The following is a 10271-nucleotide window of genomic DNA, read 5'->3' on the forward strand; positions in this document are numbered from 1 at the left end:
GTAAAATACTGCAATCTAATAATCAGATATTCCAATGATATATATTGTACATTTAGTTAAACCGATGTAAAAGATAAATATGGCTCAAGAAGATGTTTGTACGGTTTGTCATATTGGTCAGTAACATGAGTAACAGGGTGAACCACACAAAAAAACTGACACATTTAAATCAATGGGAGAATGAGAAAAGAAGACAAATAAAAGAAGCTATGGCCATCAAAATCAACATTTTTAGTGCTGATGAATGAGTCATGGCTGTGTGATGACCTTCATTTGGAAGCACAATATACAAAAAGTACAAAAGAAACTTCATAAAAGTATCCTGTTTTAGATGTACATATGCAAATGTGATTTGAATTGTTGCAGTATGACAAATGAAAAGTATTTATGTGTGAATCAGAGGGAAGATCAGAGGTAAGCACTTCTAAATTATAATTTAGAAATCAAGAAATGTATTTGTGTCATATATTTTCAGGCTATAGGAGCTGAAATATGGACTTCTGTATTGCATAATGATAGCAGAAAGCATGCTTTCCATTCTGCCCTAGAAAAGAGCAGCACAATGAGTCTTCAAGACAGTGTGTGTCTGTGTGTGTGTGTGTGTGAGAGAGAGAGCGAGAGAGAGAGGGAGAGAGAGCGAGAGAGAGAGAAAGATGGTCCTTTGCATTCCTCAAGAGTATGAGCAAACAGAGTTATTTGGCACATCCAGGAGAATTGTCCCGTGTGTGTGTGTGTGTGTGTGTGTGTGTGTGTGTGTGTGTGTGTGTGTGTGTGTGTGTGTGTGTGTGTGTGTGTATTGCCTGGACTGTGGCTAAGTGCTGTGTGAAAGCAGTATGGCTGGCGCAACGTCATTAGCACATGCTTGGTGACAGCAGGCCTCCATCTCAGGGGTCCTTTCTCCCTCCACACAAGCATATGAATCTCCAGTCTTTTCCTTTTCAAATGGTAAATAAGCCACTTACTTACACGACAAATGGTTGAAGCTTGACCAGAGCTTGGTGGGTGCAGCGCCGAAACCCATATTTATCCATTTTGTTAGGAGGACAATTGATTGAAATGTGAACACAGACAAAGTGTAATGATGGGACTCAAACAAAACATCATTTGATATAAATTAGAGCTACGTGAACTTTAACCATAAAGGCTATGCTACTTTTGTCTAATACTAGGGTTTCTTACACGTCTTTATCTCTAAAATAAATTCCACAAACCTCCTCATTAGCTACATGAACATTAATTTAAATGTGGCCAATAATGAATTAGTCTCTTTATTACCCCAGTCATAAAGCTTTATATTTCTGATGTATCCACTGACAGAACACACAGGGTCCTAGTTAACATTATTTATAAGCCTACTTTTGAAAGTTATCGAGGTTTGGACAAGTCAATCAAATAACGTACTAACTATATACCTTAATAATGAATATAATTAGCTTTGGTGATGGTGTGTCGTGATTTACACTTCTACGTCAAAAAAAGACACACAGAGACCCCATTTTGAGAAACTTTTTTTTAATCATTTCGGATATTCGTCAGGGAACTAAAAGAGGCAAATAAAACAGAGTATTTTCAAACAACACCGAACGTAATAGCTACAACTCGTCCTGACTAAAGAGCAGGAACAAACGCTCCCGTCCCCACTCACGCGCTGAACAGTTTCCGGGGAAACGCGCGTACGTGCTTACGTCTCACGTACGTGCGCTTGACAAATCTTCCGAGGCCAATCGCTGTCTCAGCGCGGTGATTAAAAGGGAAGGGCCAATCACAACAAAGGAAAGGAGACAAGACGAGGAGGAGGGGTGTAACTCCGCCTCGTACCGCCCCTCCCCTCCCCTCTCTCTGTTCCGCTCGAGAGATATAATCGCAGAGTTGACCCAGAAAGCGATCTCCCGTATCAGAGCCTGGAACAGAGAGAACCAGCAGCGCGCGTGCCTGGAATACCACGAAAACGCTAGGACACTCTTCAAAAAGGAAGAGCGTTATTAGACTGGTACGTGTGTGTGTGTGTAGATGCATGTGTGTGTGTGTGCTTGGTTAACACTCTAATACATGAGTCTTACAGAATGCTATGCATTATAAGATACATATTCCGGCGAGTTATTCTAAGGCAAAAGTGTCTGTTAATGCACACGCTCTTTTGATCTAATCAAAAGTTGTGCTTAGATATGCATTGTGTTTAACATATACACACGTCACGAATCGCATGATGTATCCTCCAGTGCGTTAAATACTTCAGTATTCTGTATTCATCTTAAAAACAGTAATATTTGCTTGAGCTGTTTTGTTTGCTCTCACCAAAAAAAAAAAAAAAAAAAAAAAAAAAAAACATACTGCAACTGCACTTTTCCCCCACACATCACTGATAGAGTAGGCTTTTGGTTGCACTACTGGTTTTTGTGACATTTAAACCAATAAGCGGTTAATATTGGTGACGGTTCAGTAGTCAAATAATCTAGTAGATCTTTTGTCGAGACGTGAGGAAAGGACAAAGAGAACATTTTTGATCAAGTAGGCTATAGTGGCAGCCTCCTATCTCGGTGCATTATACCAAGATCACTGACACAGTGAACATTGATTGTGTAACCATTGCTTCTGCTTGAATACTGATTCATGTAACGTTTTCCAGGAAGGGTAATTAATAATAATAATAATAATAATAATAGCATGCTGTAGGCAATCCTACTTAACAATAGTTCATTCAAATACATGAGATATTTTCAGTATGCCAGCGATAAAGGTTAATCTGGAGTGATATCACTTGTATCGCAATCCTTATTTAGTTTAGGCTCTGTATCTCTGTTCGGTGTCTCCACGAGGCTTTGTTTGCTGAGCACTTTGTCTAGGGATCTGGCTGATATTTGTTTTGATGCTCCCAAAGGCTCAGGTCTGCTCCGACTGCATTGTTTTCTCAGCACAGTGCTTCTGCTCTAAACACCTAGGCTTTGTCTCTGTCGGTGGCACATTTAGCGAGGGGTTTAAAGGGATAAGTAAAGGCAAAAGTGTCGAACAGGAACCAGTTCTGTCCATTGCAATTCGAGGACAAGTTCAAATAGTTTACACACAGACTGAACTGTAACCCTTATGTCAAGAACAAAATGGAAAAGGCTACGAGATTGAAAAAAAAAGGTTTTAGAGATTTGAATATTTTTCCGAACATGACTTGTCGTTCAGGTGGTGTGTCAGGAATCGTTGCATGTTTTTCTTTTATTTTGCAAGTATGTTGACATTCCTGTCATGTCTCTGCAGCATCACTTCCAAACCATGGCTGATCACATGATGATGCCCATGAGTCATGGGTTCCGCATGGGCATGAACAATCACCCTCAGCATATGGGCCAGCCAGGCATGCGTACCCTCCCGAACGGCCAGCTGATGCACTACAACAGAGGGCCACAAGGTTCCTTGGAGGCAGCAATGAGGCAGCGAGCCAGCATGGGGCCCATGATGAACGGGCAGATGGGGAACGGGCATCATCATCAGATGCAAACGGGTAATATGATGTATGGAGGAGCGAACCAGCAGCCAGGGCCACAGCACCCTCAAGTTCAACATCACATGCATCCACAGAGCCAGCCACCTCAGCAGCATCAGCAGCAGTATATGAGTGGAGGAGGTCTGAGCACGTCTCAGCAACTTATGGCCAGCATGCACCTACAGAAACTCAACACCCAGTACCACGGGCTTCCACTCGGCCCTGGCAACGGACACCATATGGGACCCGGTGGTCCATACAGGATGGCTCCAAACCAACTGGCAGGCATGCAGATGGGGATGGGTGGCCCAACGTTGGGCCTCAACGTCATGGATACGGACTTGATCGATGAGGAAGTCCTCACGTCTCTTGTGTTAGAACTGGGCTTGGACAGGGTGCAAGAGCTGCCTGAACTTTCACTGGGTCAGAACGAGTTTGACTTCTTCTCAGACTTTGTGTGCAAGCAACAGCCTAGCACTGTCAGCTGCTGAGCAGCCAATTAGAGGTGGTTTCACTTCATATCTGTTCCAGTCAGTGACGAGTTGGGTGCGTGTACAATTCTGAGCATTTTTTCCAAGGGAAGCCAGTTTTACTGGTCTGAAGCAAAAGTGACTTTGTCTATAAAGTTATGCTATATATACACACCATAGTACACTCTGGCCTGACCCAATTGTTGGCAAATGAGAAGAAAGAAGGGAGTTCTCTCTGAATTATCACTGCTCTTTTAGAAGCTGAACTCTATGATTGACCTTTTGGTAAGTGTGTTATTGTGAAGACGCAGCCAACTTTTTTTTATCAGTCCCCAGGGGTGACGATGTAGCTCAGTCGGTCCAGGGTTGAATGTGACTTCTCTTTATCAACCCTGATTAGAACAATGCATATAGCCTGCCTTCCCTCCCTGGGGGCATCACTGGCATTTAGAAATATATTTATAATAGTCACCAAAAACTGGACATTTATTGAGATCATATGACAATTCTGCTTTATATCAAACAAGCTCCCAAAGGCTTGTTATGAGAAGAACAGTTTAACTGAGTATTTTTGTGTATTGAAGGCTGGTACTTCAACACCGACTCCTATTATTCATTCATTGCTCTAAAGCTAACGTTTAAGAGCCTAGGATTGGAGACATGCTGGAGCTGGGTATATGTCATTTTGCACAGTGCTACACTGTTCATTTTTTCCCCTGAAATCTGTCGAATTCATCAAGATGACCGCCGTTAGCATAAGCATCACATTTGTCACAGTTGACATAGTTTGAATGCTCATAATGTTTCTACTACTTCTACAACTGAATTAAACCAAATCAAATGGCTGGCACTTAAGTGTCAACTGTTCACTGTAGGCTGTCTCTTTATGCTTATAGAGATCGCGAGAAACAGCTTGGAAAGCACTGGAATGTCTTATTAGTTTCTGTCGCTAACTGCTGAGCCTGCTCCCTGCTGGTTTGTAACAGTTCCAGGACTGCCTTAAACAAGCAGCATTACTTCATCCAAAAAACCAACAGCAACAACAACAAAAACAAAAAAAAATTACAGATACCAATAGTTTTGCTTAAGTGGAAAACATGGGGGGCTTCAATCATAGTTCTAGGGAAGGTGCAACTAAAAATGTTGCACGTAATAGTTTCACTGAGAGGTAACGTCATTTACTTTTGACGTCAACTTCTCTATCTGAAATGTATGTAGTGCTCATATATGGTCAGTAGATGTCTTTAGAATGTCACTATACTGTGAATAATTTGAGTTCAACAATACAGTGCCACTGCGTAATGTCTCTTAAACCACATGTTGCTCAATGATATCTTGTAGCAAGCCGCTAAGTAGATAAAGACAGCATTATATTCTACGGCAATACATTGTTTTGTTTTTTTGTCACCTGTTAAATTTTCCTGAATGTTGAATTATTGTTGAGACATTCACCACATGCATTGTTGTCCTCATTACAGGTTTTCATGCCCTCATGGTAGCACTCTACCATGTCTCTCAGTGTATAAGCTGTGGTTGCAGTTTCACCACTGATTTTATACACATACGCTTCCTCTTAATTGAGGTCAGTGTACCTAGTCCCTCCAGTGGCCCCATAATTACAAAATGGAAATAAAGAATTTCCATTTTGAATAAATTTCTACCTTATTGCTTTGTTAGTAACTTGTATCGAAGAATGCAGTTCCCCCTGTGGTGAGGTTATGGTATTCGCTTCTATCAGCTGGGCTTTGTATAGCAATCGCAAAGCTTGTTATTGTCGAAAGTAGTTCTGTTCCACTAAAACTGTGCTCCACTCCCTTCTTAACCCACCCAGCTCCTGGGAATATGCCTGAGCCACTTGCTAGCTTGGGATAACAAAAACGGGAACTCAATTCTAAACAAGGCCAAAATATCTGTTGGACCATATCCTGTTTTTAAACTTTTTCATACATCACTGAACATTATTAAAGGTCAACACTGATAAAATTGATGATATGTTTAATGTCCATTATGGCCACTGTTGAAATCCTATACTGTAGCACACTAGTGAAGCTGCACCATTGGTGAGCAATATTTGTATTAAAAAGGGACTCAGCCAAATTTATTTTGTGAAGGGAACTTTTGTGGGTCTGCGCAACATACATCCAATTGTTCAGTCACAGTGACTTTGTGTACCTTAAACATACAGGTGACTTCGCCTTCCCTTACTGTCTAGACTGCGGGCTTACTCCAGACATATGAGTATATGTTATATGAATGGCATTGTACATGGACCCCTGGCTTGATTGATTTGGCTTTGTTTTATTTGGTTTCTCTCCATAACCTCACTCCCAGAAATGCTTTTTAAAATGTCGTTGATTCTATCTTAAGAAAATGTATTTATTTTCACTGATAATAAAATATTTATTTAATGAAGTGACATGAGTCTTATGGCAGTTCTGTACACTTTTCTTACATTTACACTACTGGATGAACGCACGGAAGAATGATTAAAGTATGATTAAAGTATGAAAGCAATGATTAGAGTTTCAAAAATATAATTATATACACATGTTTAGGAACCTTTTGAGGAACTAAAGAGTTTCATAATTCTCCTAAATGATACTGACAATGTTTAGAGGACTTTTCTCAAAATATTTTATTTGGACATATGAGAAAATCCTTTATAGTCAAAACAATTGAACAGACCTTTGTGGGATTTAAACCAACATTGCTTTGTTAAATTGTGTCAGCAGGGAGAGTACTCATTTGAATGTACTCTTTTTACCCAGAAACGAATGACCTCAAACTTCTCTTCTTAGCCTTTTAAAATAAGATTGTTGCAGCTCCAGGTGTTCTCCCATTCGAATAATTGAATAAAGGTGCTTTTGTGTGATTTCAGCAGTCTTTTGAGATCATTACTTGTCAGACTGTACAAGATGATCCCAAGATTCTGTGTGCGATAATATGTTCTCTGTGTTACATTATACAACATGGATCTGAGACTTGTGCTTGACGAAAATGATTACGTTATGCTTGCGTCATCAATCGGCACAATCTGAACTCGGCAGAATCGGAAGAAATTGTGGTTGCATTAAAAGAAAAGCTCTGAGTATAACAGCAGTAATGTTCTGTCCAGAGAAAACAAAGCTTTAAATTTGGGATTCAGTTAAATATTCAGTACTAATGTAAACAGTTAATGAAGCCCTTTTGTACTGTTTTAACAAACACATTACTGTTAGTTATCTCTTTATTCAATTTTACTATTTACTTTTGTTATGTTAGTGTTGCAAACTTTGGGCCTGTAATGTACAGTACACATGCCCATAGGTTTGTATGTATGTGCAATATTACTAAAATATTACAACTAAAATTCTTAGTTATTACTTAATTAATTATTTTTTTAAACATAAAAGGGTACACTGATTATTTTTAAATACAGTAATATATTGTCCACAATATTTATCTCCTGCACAGTGAGCTTAAAGATGAAAAGCCATATAGTATAATTTGTTAGATTTATATCCTTGCAACAAATTCTTGTGTAATACCTTTTCACCTACATACTTCTTGTAAATGTCAAAAACAAACCCTTTATCTAGAAGTGGGTGTTCCCAAAGCCAGTGACTTACTTCTGCTTACTCACACACAGTGATCAAACTCGGCTGTCCTGCCTGTGGGACATTAACGTTGATATGTCTCAAACAGAACAGACGTAATCTATAAGCAAGGATTATCTGGAGATGACAGGGAGTACCAGACGCTGACAACATTTCTCATGGATTTCATGATGAACTCTTTCATGCCGCAATTTGAATTTTAGGACACACCAAATTATCTCAAATATTACGATATAATGTTGAATGTGAGAACCTGGAAATAATAACAACAATGTCTGTGAACCTGTACAAGCAGTACATGCTGAATGCTGAGCAGACAGTCTATCCTCTCAATAGTATGTGTGCTAAAATGCTTTGGGCCATGTAATTGCATGGTGCATGCCAGAGTGGAGGTTTAAAGAGTTTTGATTGGTGCTATAACAGACAGTTGCTTGCATACCCATAGCGCTAATCCATGTCTGAGAGCAGAGTAGCTGCTAATCACATCCCTACTGTAGAGATATTTATCACCTCATTCAACCTTGACAAAGAATTAAATAAAAACAACTTTGTTTCATTGTCTTACATGGGTAAACATTGTTATAAGCTGTGGTGATACTCGTTAAACCTATAATTAACTAATAATAATAAACACACAAACATGGTGTTGACCCAAGATAACCCCAAGCAGAAGACAAGACCTGTTCTGTGACGTCTATGAAGTCACTCCTCTCGACTCTGACCCACCCTGTCTCCTAGACAGCAAGCCGTGCCTCTCTCTCTCTCTCTCTCTCTGCAGACAAAACCAGGTCTTACATGTCTGCACAGGCAAGTAACAACACAACACATGAACTAAACGATCATTTGAATCATTATGCCCTTTTCATACAGGTGCAGCTTTGTGAAAGATCAGAATTTCCTGATATTTATATCTAGATGTGTTAAACAACTTAGTTTGAACCCACTCATTTTTTTAAGTGATCAAAAATATTGGAACACACGACTGATTGGTGTTTCTTGCTGCCCTGTTCAATTGATTGTTTTACAGAATTAATAGCTATGTCTACTCTTGGTTTGTGCCCTAGGTCTTGCCTGTGAAGACATTTGTTGTTAAAAAGGATAAACCAACATTGAGACCAGAGAGCTGTCTATGGGAGAAAAGACAATTGAAGCTGAGAAAAGAGGTTAAATTAATCAGAGCCATTGCGCAAGCATTGAGCATAGGCATTTTGGAACAATTTGGAATGTTCTGGAAAAAAACAAAGAAATCACTGGTGTACTAACAACCAGACATGGAACAGGTCAGCCAAAGAAAACAACGGCAGTTGATGACAAACATTGTGTGAGCTGTGAAGAAAAAAAAAGGAACAGTTAGTGACATCACCAACAACCTCCACAGGGCAGGGGTGAAGGTATCACAATCCACCATTTGAAGAAGATGTGTAGAAATACAGAGGCCATACCACAAGACGAAAAGTACTCATCAGCAGTAAGAATCGGAAAGCCAGTTTGAAATTCGCAAACAAATACAGAGCTGAATCACAACAGTTCTGGAACCAAGATTAACCTCTACAAAAGTGATGGAAAGGCCAAAGTATGGAGAAAGGAAGGATCTGCTCATAATCCAAACCATAGAAGGTTATCTGTGAAACATGGTGGAGGTAGTGTCTTGGCTTGGGCTTGCATGGCTGCTTCTGGAACAGTCTCACTAATCTTTATTGATGAAGTAACTCATGAGGGTAGCAGCAGAATGAATTTACAAGTTTACAGAAACAGTCTGTCTTCCAATTTACAGAGAAATGCATCCAATCTAACTGAGAGGAACATCATCGTGCAGCAACACAATGACCCAGAAAGCACTGCCAACTCAACAAAGGAATTCTTCGGGAGGAAGGGGGGTGGAAGGTCAATCACCAGACCTTAACCCAATTGAGCAGCATTCCACCTCCTGAAGAGGAGACTGAAGCTAGAAAAAAACTCAAAACAAACAACTGAAAGAAGCTGCAGTACGAGCCTGGAAAAGCAACACAAAAGAAAAACGCAACAGTTTGGTGATGTCAGTGGGTCACCAGCTTGATGCAATTATTACAAGGAAGGCATATGCAACCAAATATTAAGTGTTATTTACTTTATGTCTATACTTTTGCTCACCTACAAATTGGATGGTCTGCCACCAAAGGTGCAATGTTGTTGTTTTTTTAAATATAAAAAAATGAAAGCTGAAATTCTGATCTATTGTCTCATATTCATTTTTTGATCTCAAACCCAAATGTCTTTAATGTACAGCGAAAACAATCAAATTGGCCTTACTGTTCCAATACTTTCGGAGGGGACTATATGTGTGTAGTGTGGTGTAGTGTAAAGTGTAAAATGAATAGATCCCCATCATGTGGGCTATTTTAATTTGTTCTTATTTTTCAGCAATCTAGTAAAGCATCCCTTCTGTTTTGTTTACTACTTAGTAAACACTGTATACATTCTGAGTTGAGTTAATTAATTGATGCTATCATCCCTTAAAAAATCCAAGAGGAGAGTAATTGTCAAAACAATACAAATAGAATAGTTGTTATAATAGATACAATGATAAATAAAAATGCAATATATGTCCTGGATGAAGAGCTGTGTTATGAGCTTCCAAGTAATGAGGACAGATGCCATATTGTAAATTAAATTAATTGTGAAATGAATTAGGCTACTACAAGGACTATTCATGCAGCAATATATTGACAATATACTAGACTCCTATTAGATGTT

The 10271-nt window shown here is 39.3% G+C and overlaps 1 protein-coding gene across 1 annotated transcript; it reads left to right on the top strand.

Annotated features, from left to right (window-relative positions):
* Window positions 1-1831: 1831 nt before the first annotated feature.
* cited4a (Cbp/p300-interacting transactivator, with Glu/Asp-rich carboxy-terminal domain, 4a) lies at window positions 1832-6354 on the top strand. Its single transcript, XM_017482215.3, has 2 exons — window positions 1832-1990; window positions 3247-6354. The coding sequence occupies exon 2, from the start codon at window positions 3262-3264 to the stop codon at window positions 3961-3963; it is 702 nt and encodes a 233-aa protein (XP_017337704.2). The 5' UTR covers window positions 1832-1990; window positions 3247-3261; the 3' UTR covers window positions 3964-6354.
* The last annotated feature ends 3917 nt before the right edge of the window (window positions 6355-10271 follow it).

This window comes from Ictalurus punctatus, chromosome 12 (assembly GCF_001660625.3).
Source record: "Ictalurus punctatus breed USDA103 chromosome 12, Coco_2.0, whole genome shotgun sequence".
NCBI lineage: Eukaryota > Metazoa > Chordata > Actinopteri > Siluriformes > Ictaluridae > Ictalurus > Ictalurus punctatus.